This window comes from Nothobranchius furzeri, chromosome 10 (assembly GCF_043380555.1).
Source record: "Nothobranchius furzeri strain GRZ-AD chromosome 10, NfurGRZ-RIMD1, whole genome shotgun sequence".
NCBI lineage: Eukaryota > Metazoa > Chordata > Actinopteri > Cyprinodontiformes > Nothobranchiidae > Nothobranchius > Nothobranchius furzeri.
This window is the reverse complement of record NC_091750.1, coordinates 51,423,652-51,444,444: the sequence shown is the minus strand read 5'-3', so window position 1 is coordinate 51,444,444 and position 20,793 is coordinate 51,423,652. Positions and strand designations below refer to the sequence as shown.

At 40.8% G+C, this 20,793-nt stretch overlaps 1 protein-coding gene across 1 annotated transcript in view; it reads left to right on the top strand.

Annotated features, from left to right (window-relative positions):
* The window catches only part of fgf11b (fibroblast growth factor 11b), a 37,069-nt gene that overhangs the window by 9,157 nt on the left and 7,119 nt on the right, over positions 1-20,793 (top strand). Inside the window, exons 2-3 of the mRNA XM_015961138.3 lie at positions 14,075-14,185; positions 15,160-15,263. Of these exons, the coding sequence (XP_015816624.1) occupies positions 14,075-14,185; positions 15,160-15,263 (215 nt within the window). The remainder of the gene's footprint in view (positions 1-14,074; positions 14,186-15,159; positions 15,264-20,793) is intronic.

The following is a 20,793-nucleotide window of genomic DNA, read 5'->3' as shown; positions in this document are numbered from 1 at the left end:
GGGAGCAGCAGTGGGGCAGCAGGTGTCTGGTTAACTATGTTAGCCAATAGGACCACATCTACACATTTAAAAAGTCCCTGTTTGTGATGTCGCAAATGGGGAAATTAGTCTAGAACCACCTCTCACTTGGAGGAGCAGCAGCTCTACTCTGAGCCTTTCTACGATATCTGAGCTGCTCAGCTGATAGCAGCCAGGGAGGGTGATGGAGGGGCGTGGCTTTGAAAAAGCCAATTCTGAAAGGCACTATAAATTTACAGAAAAAAAAAACTGAGATTGCTTTATGTGAAAGGGATTTTATGCAACAACAACAACAACTTTATTAACATGTCTGATATTGACCATCTGGCTTTTATAACTTAAATTTAAAAAAAGTCATGATGTCCACTTTAAAGAAATAGAAAGTATTTTTTTTGTTGCCAAATGAAGCCTCTCCTTTCTCTAAAAGACAAAAACAAGTTGTGTCAGTATAGGTTAACATTGCAAAGTTGCATCTAAACAAAGCACACAACTTATATAACAGTGCCCTTTCAACAGAAAACTGTCAAGGATATTTGTGGAGGGCTGATGGTTTGGGGGGGGGGGGGGGGGGGGTTGTAACCACATGATGCAGGTACCTTGCAGACATTGAGTCAAACCTGAAAACCTTTGTTTACCAAGGAAAAATGAACACATACACAACAGGATGGCAGGAAAAAAAAGGGTGAAATGGTTAAAAAGCTCATCCAAGTCCAAACCCAACCTAATTAAAATGAGCAAACACCTGAGGCATCGGCTACATTTTCTCCACAATGATCTGAAACTAACCCCTAACAAAAAAAAAACGTAAAACCCTTTATTCTAAAAGTAGTTTGCTGCATCTTTAAATTCCCATCTGAATGGAGCACCCTGTGTATCCAAACAGTGTTCTCCAAACCTAATTTTAGATAACGTTTGACAGGAAATGCTGGGTGGATTTCCTCCTCGGTGAAAAAAGCTGCCCCTAAGCGTCTGCACTCACGGTTTTCCACCTGTGTGAGAGGAGCACTAATCTGTATCAAAGTGTTTCATAGAAGAAATCAATGCAAGTTCAAATTCTGAAAGCTTTGTTGTTGGTCAGTGTGTGATCAGACTAACTGACATAAGTCTGAACCCTGTAGGAGTGCAGAGGATGCTTTTGTTTGTTTCTTCAGCATATATTAACTAGTCTATTTGTGTTCTTGCTAGAGGGTCCGTGGGACAGGCTTCTGCATCTCTGTTCCTCACCACTAGACGCACCTTGCTAGTACCAAGTCTAGTCCAGTTATTCCTGTCAGACTAAACTTTCCTCAGGTGCTCTGGTCCATACTCAAATGACAGACTAACACCATTATCACATTAGTCATGTAATCTTCCTGATGTAGCTGTGAAGCTTTGATAGAGTGTCACTGTCACTGTCAGACCTAGTGATGATCAGCCGGATCCAACAACAGCCAAACACAGAAAGTTTTAAAGAGTTTAAGGACTTGTTAAAGTGATCGGGACCAGCTGGAGTCGGTTCCAGGTGGCGTGGCCTGGGAGACAGAAAACAGTCAGAGAGGGAGATGATTCAGATGTCTTACTCTGAAGAGTGACTGACCTTCTGAAAACAGCAGCAGTGCTCAGCGGTGAGGGATGCCGAAGAAGGTAGTACTCAGATTCAGGCTGGAACTGAGGCAATATACAGGTTCCGTGGTCAGACAGACTGAGGTCGGGCAACAGGCAGGCAGACAGGCTCCGTGGTCAGGCAGGCAGAGGTCAGTAACGAACAGGTAGGCAGACAGGTTCCATGGTCAGGCAGGCAGAGATCAATGGCAGGCAGGCAGGCAGGCAGGCAGGCAGGCAGGCAGGCAGGCAGGCAGGCAGGCAGGCAGGCAGGCAGGCACAACCGCTTGAAGGACTGTGACAGGGCAGCAGACGATCTCGCACTGAGCAGCAGGAGCCAGGTGCTTAAATAGGGAGCAGCACAGGTGGAATTAATCAGCTAGATTACTGCTGCTGCAGGGAGACAGGAAAACACAGAGATCCGAGCATGATCTTGACAGTCACAGACAGTTTCCGGCTATAATGCTAATGAAGCACGTATGTGATTACTGAATGTGAGGCCGGGATTCAGCGTGAGCCCTATTTGCTGCTGCTCATGTACGACATGATCTAGTCACCAACAACAGTAAGCGACAAATACTCCTCTCCCCTTTTTGAGAACTGCTGCCATTGTCACATTGAATGTTTCAAAAGGCCTTGAGTTGATATTAAAAGGTCATTTTGAAAGCTGTGAGTGATGCAGTGCACCTGATTTCACCTCGCTCCATCCTCCTATTCCTGTTCCTCCTCCAGCATCATTCCTCTGCCTTAAGTTCAGGCTTGCCTTGTGTCTTTTTATCGCTCTGTGAGATCATCATCGGCCTTTTGCTTTTTTAACTTTCCATAAGGTTGAGTGGCACCAGCGGCATGGTAGAGCTTCATGGCCCAGTTTCATTAAAACGAGAGACAGGCCCCTTCTTTAGATGAAAATACGCGCATGCATTCAAGTGTGCAATCCATAGATCATGCACAGGAGGGATTAGCTGAAAGGGAACGAGAGACTGGGAGTCCTGACAACACGAAGCAAGAAAACTCCCCTTTTGGTTTGGACAAAGATGAGGAGATGCCCTTGGTCGTCCGACCATTGCAGGCATCCAGTAATTACCTCCAATCTCATCAATTGGAGTTTGGTTACAGCCTGCAGAAACACTGAGCTCAAACCAAACTACATAAATACATTAGTGTGGTAATATCCAAGCTGTATATGCTGATTAGTGATGAAACCCAACCACTGCTTATTTTTCAGAGCAATTACATCACAGAAAGCGATTCAAGCGTCCTTGATGGCGGCCGTGAGGCACAAAGTGATTAGAATGGCTTCTTATGTGAACTGACCTCATTTGTGCAGAGACACGTATAATTGCTGTGTGGATGATCGTACTGTAGGACCAGGCAAGCATTCTCCCCCCCAGGTGCTTTTCAAAACCACCATCAATTCCAAATGTAATTTTGGTGAGGGGCATCCCTGTGTAAACCAGGATTAGAGGCAGGCTTGATTTAATAAAACTGTCTCAAGGCTATTTCACATGCCTTTAAAAAACTTTGCGATCTTCATATCTCTTGATGAATTGTAAATGCATGTGTGGCTATTTTTATCTCAGCTTTCACACTAGAACAGAACCCTTGGGAACAAATGTTAGGTTCAGTTTCAGAAAACTTAAAATGATTATTGAGACATTTATCACATCACTTGGAGGTTTTTACTTGCTTTACTGCTTGACAGCTTTGAATCCCATTTTCTCTCATATGTAATGAGGTCATTTGGACTCAGCACGGCTGATAGGTCGACTTGTCGTCAGGTGTGATAACAACACCTCTGCACGAATGTACTTAAGTACAGAGAGGGCCGACTTTGACCCACACTCAATTGACCTGGATCAGTCCCTATTTTCTATCACTCAAGCCTACATGTGTCCCTGGAGGAATGCATGTAGGCACACACACACACACACACACACACACACACACACACACACACACACACACACACACACACACACACACACACACACACACTAGCTGATCATTGTGCTTCTGGCAAGGCTGCCCTTGCCCTTATATGACCCAGTGGTGTATTTGCTCCAACAGGAATCAAATAGGCAGTTCGGGTGTTCTGAAGCGGACTTCTGTGAGATGTTTATGAGCAGGTACTATTTTACTTACTGTAGATAGCATGTTGATCAGCCTTAATTTGATGAAATAGAGATCAGTTTTGATTAGGTTAACAAAGTTTGTTACGATAGTAATGATATTTTAAATCAACTGAGAATCTCAGAAATGTTCATAAATCAAAGTTCTAAAAATTATTTACACATTAAGTGTGTCTCAACAACAAAACACAAGGAAAATCACACTGGATGTACAACAGATACATTTATGTGGGAAAGATGATCAAACCTCTGCTAAGTCTGGAGTTTAATGAATGAGAACTTGATAGAGATTATGTTTAGCATTAAAAAGCTGTTTTTGTGTTTATATGACTGCTTTATTTTATTCTACTATTGTTCAAGTTAAACTTCAAATGTACAAAACATGCAGCAGAATCCGCAATGCCAATATTATTTTACCTAAAAATGAACCCAAGGCTGATGTTAAGAAGCATTTTAAGCCACAATGGCAAATCTGTAAAACAAGCAAACACTTTTTCATGCTTTTTAACAACGTTCTAACATGGAACTACATATATTCTGATTTATTTTTCAAATGACAGTAAAATTAATTAAATGGTTCTTTTGAATTTGTCTAAAATCCTCGGTCAATAACACGGCTCGGTCCAAAACCAACAATTGGACCATCCAGTTTTCTGTCTTACTGAGCCACCGAACTTCTGTATTTACCTGGGTCTTCCATTCCTTGAAAGCGGACAGAAGGGGTGAAAGGGGTGCTAGTTCTGTGACTGTGTTTGTGTTTAAAAACTAGCCTGTTTTGCAGATTTGCCATTGCAGTTTTTTTGTGGAATTAGCAGCACAGTAAAGATTTATAAAGTACCATAATGGACCTCTCTAGCATCTTAGCAGTCAGAGATGGTTTAAAATAGTGAAACACTTTATTCTAATCAGCTAGTTCCTCAATCAGAGCAGTACAGATCTCTATTTCTCCACCCTGAGGCTGAGCAAAAAGCTATCTGGCATATACATGCTATTTTTATTAATCTTTCCAAAGTTTCTAACTTCAAACTTTCTGAACTGTCTTGGGTCATGAGAAGAATCATCAGTGAACTTAAAGGCATGGTGGGATTATTTGGTATGCTTTCTTGACCTAGTACGGTAGCACGACTTGGGTTGCGAACGACCACAGTCACCAATTCTTGTCATGTGTCTATGTATGTATGTCTGATCTCAGAATTGTGTGTACTGAAACTCTAATTTCCCTCTGGGATTAATAAAGTATTTTTGAATTAAACTAAATTGAATTGAATTGAATATACAGCTCAGAGATCAGCATCTTACCTGCAGTTGAAAACTGTCAAAAAGCACAAAACAGGTAGAAAGTTTCACGGTGGAATCAAGCTACCCAGAACAGGATGCATCCTAGAGCAAATTACTCTCTTGTCACCACATACTTCATGGATTTATTTAGTTCTGAGATGTGTCAATACCTTCTAATAAGAACGTTAGCTTAGAAGGCACCCCATGTGTCATATTACCAAACAACCTGCTACATGGAATAAAGTAAAAGACTTGTTTTTTTATCCTCCTCAAATATGTCAGTAAATTAATTAATTAATTAATTAATTAATTAATTAAACTTGTTGTTTCGCACATTTTGAAATTCCTCAGAGGCAGCTGTGGGTATTATAGTGTAGATTAGAGTGAATCAAACCGTTTGTGTTGACCTATATTGCTCTTGTTCTGATTTAATGATGAAAAATATCTATCCTTGGATCGAGCTGGAAAATGAAATTAGTATTTTTAAATGAGCAGTTGTGTTTTTCTGTAAAAATGTTTGAAACGACTTTACTAATTAACTTTTAAAACGCAAAGGCAGAGAGTCCCCGGTGTCTGAACAAACTTATAGACGGAAAACTGCTGGTGCAATACTGTAAAAGTAGGTTACATTATAATGGGACAAAGCACCCACTTCAGCGTATCTGGTAAGTTGGAAAATTGTGATCATTTATTTTACATCTGAATGTTGTTGGAGCAGATTGTTGGAAGATTGTAATACCTCTGAGTTTTACTTATGTAGATATTTAAATGAAGAATTTGAGAATTTCTTATACCACGTTATTCTCATGAATCACAAAATCTGAATTTTGAAGAATCTCATTCATATCGTTTCACCCCAAATGCTCTTTGTGCTTTTTTTGTGCATGAGGAGAAAAAACACTATACAAATTATAGAAATATTTAGGGGATAGCTCAGTGTAAAAACAGGATTTGAACTCATGTAAACATGTTTGTGTGCTTTGTTGATCCAGCCAAAATAGTATCTGTCAGAGTCTGTCTGTAGGCTTCTTTAGAGCTCAAGATGGAAATAAGTCAACGTCCCTGTGTTATCCTGTCACCCAAGCTTGGAAACAAAATGTGTCCCCATCATTGACATTGAATTAAGATTATGTGTCACAGGAACCGTGATTTAGCTAAAAAAAAAACATGGTTACCCTCAAAGAGATTAAAAATAGGCTGATGTCAGATTGAGATATCAGTTGTTGGATAATCATGGGTATTTACTGAGCAAGGCCTTAATAATGAAAGATCTGTTGCAGTGGTGCCTCCAGTGGGTGGCCAGGGGTGCCCATGGTCACCCCTAGAAAATTGCTGGCCCACCCCAAGGAAAGACCAGTGTTAACAAACCATAATAATGTTCACTCAAACACAAAATTCACCTTATTTTTTCAAGACATAAATGTACAATCTATGAAAATTAATGAGTAAATAAATAATCTGAATTATAAAAAGAAAATTATACGTTTCTGCTGCTCACCATATAAAATTTGCTTATATCGCCATAGTTTTTGTGAAGACAGCAACAGGTGAATTAAACTAAAGAATAAAATTCTAAAATAGTTTTTAAAATAAAAATTTCAAATAACTGAAATGTATTTTTCTGAAATGTTTGTGTTTCTCAAATTTATAGTTAAGTGTATTGGATTCATATTGTTTTTATTACAAAATAATAAAGGAGCAATTCAGTGTGTCGCCACAGGCTAAACTCTCCCAGAGTTACCCCAAGGACCAGTTTGGTGTGCCACTCCAAAATATTCTGCGGCCCCATCTGGCAACCTTTATCAAAATTTCCTGGGGCCCCCCACAACTGTTGATTTGCATGATGTGATTTTTATAAGAGGTCAAATGTATTTTGTCAAGAATGTGAGAAATGGTGACAGGAAAAAAAATGTTTTAAAAATACATGCAAAGGGATTTTTCAGTTATTTTGAAATGTGTCTCCGTGTAAAATTATAAAAAGTTACTCTAGCTAATTGAACAGCTTCGGTTCGGAGAAGTGTTTATATTTAAAAAGACTTATGAGCTTTCTGAAAAATTAGAGCAATGTTTGTAATTTGCTCTAAAGTTAGATCAATTAGAGCCACACTGATGACCAACAAAGCCACATCACGGCTTCACTGCTATGTACCAATAAATACACTTGTCTCTTAAATTTGACAGCGGTGACAATATTTTATTTTTTTGTATCTTTATACTATCATTATTTTTGCAAAGCAAAGTTATTTTGACAAGACAGGAAATTCCTGCTAGACTTGACCCATTGATTTTCCTAAAAGGAACATGGGTAACAGTGGCAAAGAAGGTCAGTGCACGCCCGGTAATTGGAGGGTTGCAGGTTCAGGCCCCTCTCAGTCTGTCACAGTCATTGTGCATGTCCTTGGGGCAAGAAATTTAACCCACCCTGTCTGCCAGTGGTGGTCGGATGGACCAGTGGCAAGTATTCTGCAGCCTTGCTTCCGTCTGTACACCTAAGAGCAGCTGTTGCTACAGTGCAGCTCATCATCACCAGTGTGTGAATGGGTGAATGAGTGCCTGGGGGGGGGGGGGGGGTAGAACCCTATAGGCGCTATAACTCTCTCTCTCTCTGTGTGTGTGTGTGTGTGTGTGTGTTTGTGTGTGTTTGTGTGTGTGTGTGTGTGTGTGTGTGTGTGTGTGTGTGTGTGTGTGTGTGTGTGCGTGTGTGTGTGTGTGTGTGTGTGTGTCTTCTCAATCATTCCATCAGTCATGACAAATGGCTGCTGTAGCGTAATGGGCTTGGCTCTTTTATGAACGATGAACCATTCTACATAATAATCTGGAATATTAATTTTAACAAATTAATAACCAAATGTTACAGAGATAAGAAGACTCAAAGGTTGTTTTCATCGATAAACTGACGGTCATATCCGTTTGTCTGTGTTTCAGTTCAATGAAAAGGCAAGTTTAAATTTTAAGAGATTTATTTCTTCAATTTAAACTAACGATTTGAAATGACAATCATAGGAAAAACAATCAACATTGGCAACCTTGTTGGACAATCTTTAACAGTTGATATTTTAAGCTTGCACAAATAGACCTTGTGTTGGATGTGAGGATGATGGAAGTATGAATGCGTGCATGCAGGTGTCTGAGATTGCTTCAGGGAGAGGGAAGGTGAACTGAGTGAAAAATGATGTTTTGCAATTAAACTTTAGTTCTTATTAGAAAAACAGCATCAGAACGCTATCTGGTCGTGTTCTGCCTCACCGTACTTAGGACCCCCTTTAGATCCGGACCTCGGATGTGTTCTGCAGATGACACCTTGGCTGACAGAGAAGACAAAGGTGTGCGACGGTCCAGTCCAGAGTTGACCTCGGTACACATTGCTGAAGCGTTTGGCAGATGCGCTTTCTCAAGTTTAAATTAACTCAGAAATCAAAAGACTCTGGGACGAGTCTGCGTTATCGGTTGCATTTCAGCTATTCTGTCTGGCTTGACAGTAATAGCGTGGTGGGAGAACAGGAGGCTGCAGGGCTCCTTTCCCCGTGGCGTTCGTTCCGCACTTCAGCTCTCTTCCATTCATCAGCTCTCTCCCGTTCTGCCTCCTTACCGAAACCACTTCTCTTCCCAAAGCAAACTTGTTGTGCGTCAGAGCAAATGTGTTTTGAAGTTACTATGGATCCGTACCTGTATGAGCAGGTGTGAAGGTCATCGCCAAACATCTTCAAAAACATTATTTAATTAAGTATACTGATTCATTATAGTTCATTATGATTACCCAAAGCATAATAATCATTCATTTGCTTAAAATACACTTATAATGAGCAAAGTGATCAAATGATTATTTAACATTAATAAAATAAAGAAAGCTTAAGACTCTGTTTTATTATGACTAGACTGTGTGTGAAGTCCTTCTTCTGGAGAGCAGGTGTTCGGATGTTGTGGAGTCCTTCAGACTTGCTGGCGGCTTAGGTCTTAATCTGTGGGTGAAGGTGCTGCGTGACCCAGCTTTGACCCAGCTGGGCAAAGATGACCTTTGGCACAGAACCCATACTTCCTCACGATACACTGCTCATACTCAGTCAGGTGCTGTTGGAGGTTTAATCCTGTTAAATGGGAAATTTCCTTTCCACTGTTGCTACATGCTTGCTTGGTATGAGGATTGCTGTAAAGACTCTGACACAGCAAGTCTGTGACTCTATGCGATCTGCTGAGTTTTCTTACATAAGAAAATCTCACCAATTGGCATTATTATCTGAACTCAATGTACTGATAAGTAGGTTCATTTGAAACATTTACTTTGTGAAGAACCCTTGTTGTGATTTTGTGCTATAGAAATAAACTGAATTGGCTTGGTATGAATTATACAAATGCAGGCGTCAAATAATACTTCCGCGTAAAAATCGGAGCTGGTTTACAAAAAGCTGATGTATGACACGAATGGAAATGTTTGACCCAAACATTTATCGCCGTTTTTGGCATGCTTTGTGATGGGCCTATCGCACGTCCTGTTATCCCGATGATGATAATTTTTCGATATATTGTGCAGCCCTACAACAACACCACATTTTTGCTCAACATCTGTAAAACCGATTGAGTTGTAGTCATTTTTATTTTTATAACATTAGTTGGATTTGCTGGCCATCTAAACATAGGATGAGTCTTATGAGGTCAAACAAACATCTGACATCATCGATCAGCACTTGGAGTACACGAGGGTGATGACTTTTAGATATTAGCTCAATCTCGGCAACAATCCCTAAGATTAACTTGTTTTGTTAAACAAAATCAGACCGCGCTGTGTAAGGAGGAATACCACTTCTTTTAAGTGAAACATTTGATTTGATTCTACTCTGGTTGCACACAAATAACACAAACTGTCTATTAAACTTCTGCCTGCAGTTAAAGTGTGACCGTAACTCTTAAAGAGACGACAACTCTTCATCACGTCCTCCTGCTGTCATCCCACTTCTCTCTGCTCTGATCCTCTCATTTCACTTCTTGTCTCACTCTTTCATCCCTCCATATTCCCTCTGCGGGGACAAGTAATGGAAGGTTTCCGCGTTTTAATGGGATGATGAATTGTAACATTAGGTGAGATGAAAAAGAACATAACTCAAAGGGTGTGAATTTATAACGACGCAGAAGAAACAAGAGCGAGATGGAATAGTGACATGATGAAATGTTTTGATGAGAAGGAGCGAGAATGGGCAGTGCTCCAGATGAACTCTTGTAGCAATGGGAGTAGGTCACAGTTTAACTGATGTTTCAACCCTGGCACAGTTCCTCTGAGAAATAGTGCTACAGATCTCATCATCTCCTCCCTGCCACTCCCTCGCTGCCTGCACTAGTCCAAGGAAGGAAGGCTGATTCTGCAGTGCCCTGGGTAGTTCTCCCGGGACAGCCTGTAAGGGGAACTCCTAGATGACTCCATCCAAAACTTTTTTATCCAATGTTTAATCTTTCTGTGGTAAAAGTGGCTGGTCAGTTTACATGTGAAATTTGAAAAATTAGAATTGTATTTATTCCAGTAATTTCACTTAGGCTGAGAGACCATCTAAAGCAGGGGTGTCAAACTGAAATTCACACTGGGCCGAAATGAAAAACTGGGACGAAGTCGAGGGCCAAACTCAATATTTTTCAAAAATTGACAGCAAATGTGCTCATTTTCCTTCATCTACACATCTTTGAATCTTTTAAGTATTTCTATTTTATGTTTTCATCTTGTTTACTCCTTATTCTTATGTTTTACTAGGGATTAGGGATTTTCTATCCTATTTCTATTCTATTCATATATCTGTAGTCTTTCCGGTTCCTGTTTTAAAGTAGGGTAAATCTTTTTTTCACAGGCCAACAGCAAAACCCCCGAAAAAGTAATTATCTTTAAAGAAAACGCAATATCTCACCTGTTAACATTCATGCTTTGGTGCAGATAAAGTGCATACAACCAAAATAATTCAAGCTCAGTTTGCTCCACTCTGATTTACTGTGATGCTCACCTGTTCCAGCTAGACACATGTATACGGTTGGGCTCTGAGTTGAGGAAAGAGTTCATCAGTGAGACTCCTGTGTGGTTTTGTTCATCTTTATCACAGACAACAGTTGCTCACACAGGTTTGAGCTGCTGAACATAGAGAGCATTGGAGCAGTTCGACCACACAGCTGGGTCACTGTGTCTGGGAGGAAAGATAAAAACTACAGCAGCTAGTCACACTGACTTGAGCGTGTCGCTAAACTGGAGGTAAATCATCTCGGTCTGGAAGATGGTTGGTGCGCTTTCTATGTCAGCAGCAAACAGATTACTGAGCTGCATGGTGGCACAGTTGTTAGCATTGTTGCCTCGCAGCACGAAGGTTGCAGGTTCGAAACTCAGCTGTGGCCTTTCTGTGTGGAGTTGCCTGTTCTCCCCATGCATGCGTGGGTTTCCTCCGGGTACTCCGGTTTCCCCCACAGATCACAACATGCCCTATAGGTTATAAATTGTAAGTCTCTTTGGATAAAAGCATCTGCCAAATAAATAAACATAAACATAAAATTCCATTTCTGGGCTTAAAAGTCGGCAAATTGCTGAGTGAACTTGGCGCTGAGTCAAGCCTAATTTATACGTCTTCGTCTGCGTTGGGACAGATGCACGCAACGCCATTATCTGTCCTTGCGAGCCTGCTGGAGAGCCCTCACAAAGATGGACGGAGTTGAGCTCTCTTTTCTTAACATCCGTCCGTCGAAACATAGAATGCAAGCTTGTGATTGGTCAGGATGCCACTGCCATCTACTGCACTATGGGATTTGTAGTCTTTGCTGCTAAATTGGCCAGTGGGCCAATTTTAATATATATATTTGATATTTGATCTTGTGGGCCAAATAAAAGTAGACCGCCGGCCAAATTTGGCCCTAAGGCCTGAGTTTGACACCTGTGCTCTAAAGGCTCAGGAACCCTTTGCAGGTTAGCTGATCAGAGTCTGAAACTTTAAGTCTACAATATTAAACTTATTTACAATAATCTAATTGTCTGAGATTTTGAATTTGGGGTTTTCGTAAGCTGTAAGCCATAATCAATCAAAATAATAACAAATAAATGCTTAAATTATCTCATTTTGCATGTAATGAGTCCATCTCATGAATTACTTACACATTTTAATTTTTACTGAAATAAATAAACTTTTGCACGATATTTAATTTTTTTAGATTTGCCTGCATTTATCCAGATGAAATGCATGTGCTTTTAGCCATTTTGAGGGTTCTGCAGGGTTCTCACTCATGATTATGTAGCTGTTGTCCTAAAACTACTGCAAGGCTACTTAGTCTTCCATCCTCAACTCTGGTACAACAGCAGTGTGGTACTTTATTTAGAAAAGGATAGATGATCAAGTTCACCTGAGTTCAGCAATTGATGCTGAAATAATAGAAACCAACAGTTTACAAAATGAGCATAGCAACTGTAGGGTGACCACTTTGAACATGTAAATGTTTGGAATATTGTAAAAATATTTTGTTGTTTATTTATTTATTTTTTAATAAACGTACATTGTTGCTTTTTTGAACACAGCATTGTTACCTTACATAAAAAAGAAAACAAAAGAAAGAATATCTACTTTGGACTTGAGAAGATGGAGAATATGCACAGGAAAGCATGGTGTCATGCTTGACTTTTTGCTAAAAGATCCACATTGTTGGACAAAAACTATTATTGCTTTCAAGTTCAGTAGCAACAAAGCCAGGTCATCATCAATTGATTTTGTACCCTTCTTCAGCTTCCTCAAACAAGTATAGGCTGAGCTAATTTTTACTCTGGTTTTAGCTCTTTGCTTCACCACAATAGACATTACTCTCTTACTTTCACTTCCAGGCGCCACCATGGTGCTGTCAACACAAATTAAAGTTGCTCTTCTTCTTATGCTTTATAGTAATGGTCGACAACTGAAAAAACAAACTGCTAGCTTTTATATGAGCTACTGGCACAGTAAACCGTATTAGCCATAAAGCAGGTAAAGAAATTCAGACGTTTTTGAACAAATCCAAGACCATGGTTGGAAAAGGGCAGAATGCCTTCTCTGGGTCTGGGATGAGGTCCTGCCTTAAATGGAGGAGTTTAGGTATTTCTGGGTCTTGTTCATGAGTGAGAGAAAGATGGATCATGAGGTTGATAAATAGATCGGTGCTGCGTCTGCAGTGATGCGGACGTTATACCGGTCAGTCGTGGTGAACAGAGACCTGAGCCGGAAGGCAAAGCTCTCAGTTTACTGATCGATCAACTTTCCTACCCTCACCTATGGTCACGAGCTTTGGGTAGTGACCAAAAGTATGACATCACGGGTACAAGCGGCAGAAATGAGTTTTCTCCGCAGAGTGGCTGGGCTCTCCCTTAGAGATAGGGTGAGAAGCTCAGTCTTCCAGGAGGGGCTTTGAGTAGCCCCGCTGCTCCTCCACATCGAGAGGAGGCAGTTGAGGTGGCTCGGGCATGAAAGCAAGTTCCTGCTGCTTCCACAATTAAGAACCACTTCAAACATTTGTTGCCACTTTGGAAACTTCCTCACACTGCACACAAGTCGCAGCCCAGTGAGCGCTGGCTTAACAGCTCAGAGCCAAGACCTCTTTAGGGGGAGACATGTTTTGCTAAATTCACATTCTGCTTTAACACTGTTTTCACAGACTGAACAAAAACACCTGGACAGTAACATAAGATGCTATCAGGCCCGTTCAGCAGTAGGAAGCATCAACACGCCACATGCTATGCTAATTCTTTAGCTGTGCTAATAACAACTGGATGGGAATTATTCACTATAGCCTAAAGATTGTTGCGTCTAATTTTTTAACAGAAGTTTAGTCATTTAATTAATCAGTTCACACAATGGATGTCACACTTCATCCCAAAAACCAAGATGATGACAACAGTTGTGATTGTAATGGAATCACTAACAAGGAGCTACCTTCACTGAAGATCCCAGGTGTTTTGCTTTATTCTTAGCTTATTTGAAATCTCTGCACTCAATAATTATGTATCAAATCATCCGAAGCAACAACTTGACCCATTTTAGGTAAATGTGGACGTAATGTGTAACATTCTGTGCTGTTTTTGTGTTTGCTCGCAGAGCCGCAGCTGAAAGGCATCGTCACCCGGCTGTACAGCCAACACGGATTCTACCTGCAGATGCAGCCCGATGGCATTTTGGGAAGCACGAAAGAAGAAAGCAACGCATTTAGTGAGTGTTTGTTTTTTATAGAGGCTGCATGTTTCTGTTAAAAAATGTAGTTTAGGCTTTGAAGAACAGAAACCAAATGCATTCACTAAATTCACTTACCTACAGACCTCACCATCATCTGAATAAAACAGCTTGTTGTTGCTGAGAATCAAATCTCTAACTTTGCCTGAGCTGATGCTGCATGGTATGCATCGATCTAGAGCCACAGCAAGTGCCATGCTGCGCAATAGGAGCCCTGAGGCTTATGCATTAAGGAAAAAGTTGGGATTTCATCAGAAAACCTGTCAAATTGGTTCAAATTAGTTCTGTTATTTTGGTATTTAAAGAGAAAAAAGACACCAAGTCAAAGTGGCTGTCAAACTTTGGCAATTTAGTGTTTTCTCACCCTGAAATCGTCCCATTGAAGGTTGATTCTCATTAGCTCTGCATTTCTCTAACTGAACATTATAAACCATTTAGAAATGGCCAAAATGACACCACTCTTCAGCATGACCTTTTGCAAAGAACATTTCAGACTGAGAAATAAGCGGTCTTCCTGTTGTATCAGTAAATTTTCTTTGCATTTGCCTAGCTGACCTTGAAGTGGATTTTTTGTTCCTTTGTAGTTACATTTACTGTTTGGTGTTTTATAACTAGTGTGATAGCAGTTTAATCACCCCATATATTGTCCATGTCCACTTTTACTGCCTTTTCTGTTAGATGCTGTTGAAATAGCAGAACATCTCAGTTATCATTGATGTTTAGAGGCTGTGAAAAACACAACAGAGGTGACTCAACTGTTCGATTCCATGAACATGAACTCAGAGGTTTGAATTTAGGGTTCATGTAAGTCACAGCATGGAGCAGTGATACTGGAGTCATTCAGGCTGAAGACAGAATGTGTTCAGTGTCATCTCACAGTCACCTGACTTCATTTTATTTCCTCCTTCTCCCTTTGTCATGCTGGTTTTCTTTGACTTTATTTCTGGATTCAGCACAGTTCAACTTAATTCCGGTGGGACTGCGGATTGTGGCCATTCAAGGGACAAAAACAGGGCTGTACCTCGCTATGAACAGTGAGGGATACCTCTATACCTCGGTAAGTCCATTCTGCAGATTTTTAAATCATTTTCTTGAGCCAATATGTGCTAAAATTACCCTTTACAGGGTTAATGAAAGCCCACCCAAACCCCCACCGCCTTCGCACTTGCAACTTCATAGTGCCGGTCCAGATGAGCTGACATACCTGGTGCTGCAGTCTGCTTCCAGCACATTTCCTGCATGTTTAGATCCTAAACACAGCTGACTTGTTTAATTTAGTGATGAATCAATCCTGTAGACACTAATGAAGGCTGAGGAGGCATTTCAGCTTTTAGATTAACTCATTCACTGCCAATGATGACAAAAGTCATCATTTGCATTGTTTTTACTGTGTGGGCATCGGGCCTATTGGTTTGTATCAACCACATATGATTTTTAATGCATTTGCATTGCACTAAAATGCATTCATTTCCAGCTGTGGCTAAAACAGGTTACCTAATTTATCCCAAATTTGCCAACAATATTCTTTTATAAAAGATTACAGTCTTTATGGTCTTTAATGAGGTGTGGCTTATGCTTTTGTACTTAAAGGTGTGGAAAACTCATTTAATCAACATCATGCTTTTGTACTTAATCAACACTTTTGCAGTGGTCTCTAGTAGGAATGAATGCCTTGTAAGTCTTTTTTTCTGATATTTGGACATCTCCATACCATACCATAGTTTCTTTATATAGCACATTTAAAACGCAGCATGGGAGCTGCCCAAAGTGCTGCACAGGCTGGACGAAATACGGCCAAACAAAGCAATAAAAACAGAAAATAAAAACACCAATCAATAAAAGCAAATAAAAAATGAGGAATGCTAAGAACACAATAAAACACTAAAACAAGTCACGGACTAAAAGCCAAATCGTAAAAGTGGGTCTTTAAACGAGATTTTAAAACCAACAACGATGGAGCCTGTCGAACTATAATAGGTCGAGAGTTCCACAGCTTTGGGGCAACATGTACAAATGCTCGTTCAACCTGTGATTTGTAATGCATACGGGGAGTGCAAAGCTGCATGAGGTCAATCGACCTCAACGTGATTGTGGGTACATAAGGAGTTAGCAGGTCAGAGATTGAGAGGTGCAAAGTCATTGAGCGCTTTAAAGACAATAGTCAATAGCTTAAACTGTACTCAGAAAATGACAGGGAGCCAGTGAAGGGAGCCAGTGAAGACATCCAGGACAGGAGTAATATGGCTACGTCGGTGCATATTTGTCAAGAACCTGGCAGCAGCATTCTGGACGACCTGCAGCCGATTCAGGGCAGAGACCGGAGCACCAACTAGGAGGGTGTTTGCATAGTCCAGGTGAGATGTAATGAAAGCATGGATGACTGACTCCAAATGCCTCCACTTCGAGATTGGTCTGAGGCGAGTAAGGCAGCAAAGCTGGTAAAAACAGGACCTCACTACTGAGTTAAACTGTGGGGCCATTGACAGTTCAGCATCTAGCTTTACCCCAAGACTTGCTTCAGATTGGATAACAGCAACGCAACTCTAACACTGACTTGACATGTTGCAATGTCTCCACAAATAACACAAGCCTGGAGGAGCTTCTGCTGTGTGGTGGTGTTGCTAATGCTAATGGTTACTTTAAACTAGTCGAGGTGTGGGAGACTATTTTCATGTTCAGCCTGCATGTTAAACTCAGAGTGATCAATTATATTCAGAAAAAAATTAAAGAAATGGTTTTTCAGTCAACAACACATTTAGTGAGGTCTATTTTTTTCAGCTTAAATTTCTTTTACTTTTAAGTAGTTTTGAAACACATACATTTTCAGTTTTACTTGGGTCAAAAGCTTGAGTCCACAGAGGTTTTTTAATGTTATTATCTATAGCAGCTCCATAAAATACATGTATTCTGGCCAAAAATAATATATAAAATTTATAAATTTATAAAAGTTAATAAAATTTATTATTACATATAATTTATGTAATGTGACAGATTCCCACTGAAATCTATGAAATTTAAAGGTAAGGTAAAAAATACCAAAACAGCCTCTGTTGGAAGGAAGGTTACACTGAAACAAGATTTCTTTCTCAGCTGGATGGGGGCTATCAGTTTTTTCGGTCAAAAAGCTAAAGAGGGATGTAGTGTTTGTTTACATTCTGTTAGCTTGTGTGGCTGATGAGTTTGGGCTGCTAGAAAATGCTGCAGCTTGGGCATAAGTACTTTGACACTGGCCAGCAAAAAGCAGCAGTGATTTGTAAAGATGCTAAGCCGATAATAGAAACAACCCAGAATTTATTTTATGTGCCTCCTAAAGGCTAGTTTATAATTCTCCATCTGTACAGAGAAACACAACACTCTGTCATTGCAAGGTCTCTCCAACAGGGTCACAAGGGCAGATGAAGTAGAGCCCAATTTTCTAAATCTCCGTCGTAAGCGACATAATGCACCTTTAAGTCAATTAAGCTTGCAGTGTTATGACCATTCAGAGGAGAACGAATCCTCCACTGATCGTAAATGACTAACACAAAACCGTTCAACCCCAGCAACGGGAAGAGAGTGTGTGAAAGTTAAATGTTGATTTATGAAATGTCGACATTAAAAACTCCCATCGTGTTCTGAGTACTCGCTCAGGTTTGGTCTTTTTCTCCTGATAACAGAGAGGAGAAGGGATTTCCTCAGAAAGAGTCAGCAGCTTCCTCTGTGTCTCACACTGACCTCCTTCAGAGAATTTCCCTTACAGACTTGCACACAGAGTTACAACACCAAGTTTAAAGCCAGCATGCAATAGAGCAGCGGTCTTCTTGTGTGTTATTATGCATTTGATTTAATGATGGGAGCCTATTCTCTACGGTGCCACTGATGTACTGATGTGTAGGCGTAGGAAGGAGTTCAGGTGGCATGTTAGGGCTCTTTGTGCATCAACACTAAACCATGCTTATGTTAGCTTTTAGATATGAATCATCACAATGCACTGGACGACCTTGGATAATAATGTTTTGTTGCAGTAAAACAGCTATGTGCTGCCTTCAGAAGTGTTGGCCAGAGTGACAAAAATCAATCAGAACCAAACTTTTTTTTAATACCAATTTTACAATTAAGGTGATCCAATTTGCAAAAGAAGACTTGATGGCAGGAAGGATATGTGACATTTTTACACTGAGGGAATGTGATGATGAAATGAAGCACAGCTGACAGCAAGGAGTTATTAGAATGCTAAAAGCACTTTTGAAAAACATCTACTTAATGTGAATCATCTGTTCAGGGAGAGAGGAATGACAAACGCGGAAGGACATGAGAGGTATTGATGACACATGTCCTCTCCTTTCTGTGCTTTTTATGGGAGGATTACATTGAGAGGCATGACATCACCAGCTGTTGGAAAGCATCACTTTAGTCACAGATCAGGAGAAAATGTTGACACTAGACAAAAGGAGCAGAGACAATAATTGGCCCAGACAAGACAAAAGAGACACGGTGCAGATCTGTTAGGATAAAGAAAGGCATTATACAGGGCAGCCAATTAGGAGAGCGCAGGAAGGGCAAAACCTGTTCTTTCTGATAGATTCAGGATTTATCTCGTGTCGGAGCTCTCTATCCAAACTGCTGCAGGGATTTCTGGAATTGCAAATTTGCAGGAATGAGAAATAGCTAATGATATGGAAATAGCCACTATCATTTACTGTATGTCCTAGAAAATGTGAAGTGGATGAATGCTTTGGGAGGCAGCAGGAATGTCAGCTCTGACTGGCAGTGTATTGATAGGGGGATTTCAGATATCACTCAACGCTGCCGAGTAATAAGTCCCTGCACATCATCATCCACTCGGCTCTTGTCATAATTCGTTTGAATGGAGCACAGAGGACAGACTGTACATGTGTCCTGCTAGACGGTATTAACTCCCAGTCTCATAGTCTGTAAACTCCTCCTAACAAGCACATCTCTGCCCCAGTGGCTTATGTAACGTGGCGTGCCATTGTGCATCTACATCTCACTCAACGGCAACATTAACAACATGCCCGGCTCCCTTCCCCGAAAACTCTCACACAAACCTAGATTGCACGTAACAGAGATGTGATGTGAATGAACTCTCCGTGCAAGGAGGTCGCCGCAGTGGTAATGCAATAGGATTGTGGTGGTAGTACTGCAGCAGATCAGTCAAGGAGCTGGTGGGACGGTCAGCAGATGCAGAAATCCTGTGACCCCTGCTGTCTACATGGGGGCACTGCAAATAATGTGCACAGTCCTGGAAACATGGTTGAAATTCCAGAAGCAGAGCTCACATTTTGAGGTGCATTTGCTCTGATTTCCTGCTGCAAAACAAAACGAAAGTAAACAAGATATAGAACATTACTCACTATCACAGCTTTAATTCCTGTTGATTAATTAGGGGAAGATTTAGGGACCTCTGCCCTGATAAATTCATCATTAGCACCTCGCTGACTTTGTTTGGTGGTATAGTCTCAGCGTAGAGAGGAAAGCTTCTTTAACCAGACTAGATGTAATCAGACACAAGGGATAAAAATGGATGGTGCTGTGTGTGTGTGAGTGCAGGGCGGGTCGGGATGATACGCCGCATCATAAAAAGGTTTTTCCCTTCTTAGCGATTCTCAACACGGAAACTACATATTACCTTTCTCATCTGCTGTCATTGAGGCCCAGTTTTTACTTGAGGCACAGGAAACGGATCAAGCCGCCATTATTGACATGGAAATGCTCCTTTGACCCTGATCTTTTAAAAGTGCAAAGCTATTTTTCATGTGTGAAGGTGGATCTGGTGGTTTGAGGCTTGGAATAATTTGGCTGGTTTCAGCAAAGCGATAATGAAGGGCTTTCTTTTAGGAGAGGATTTATCACTGGTCTCAACTCAACTTCTTTTATCAGAGCTTCAAGAGTTCTGATGTTCTGGTGAATAATTTGTCAGCGGATCAACTCTCAGACTTTGGTCTAGAGAAAGGAAGCAGGTCTCCTCACCTACCATCCTCCTTCTGTCTCCTCCAAGTGATCTTCTGCTCCCATTCCTGCCTCGTGTACCTTACCTCCTCTGGCTCTCTTTCTTCCCAACTCTCTTTCTCTCTGGGCCAGATTAATAATGAATGAAGCGGATCATCTATCGATCCCATCCTCTGTGTTAGCACAGCAGAAGATACCAAACCTGTCAGTGGACCTTAAAATAGCTCTGTAATTGGAGGGTAATGGGGGGGGGGGGTTCGAGTTAAAGGTGAGAAGCGGAATGGGCATCACCTGGATTGAAAGACAGTGTCATAAGACTTGGGATGCCTCCCAGTGAAGGAGAATAATGATGATGGCCAAACTCCCACACCTTCTCAATCTCATTTGGCTCTTTATTACAGCTTGTCCATATTAGGTGGTGATCTTTTAGTTCTTTTCGTTTTCCGGAGTCTTAAAAAAATTCTAAATTTAACCGTTTCTGCCCGGTTGCTCTTACTTTATGAATCTAGCAGAAAGTCTCTGCTTTCTGACGTGGGAAGGACCCTGTCCAGAGGCTGATGGTGGCTAAGAGAGATGTATGTCTGTCTTTAGTTGTTAAAATCACCAGTCAACATTATGCAGGGTTCAGTAATCTTTAT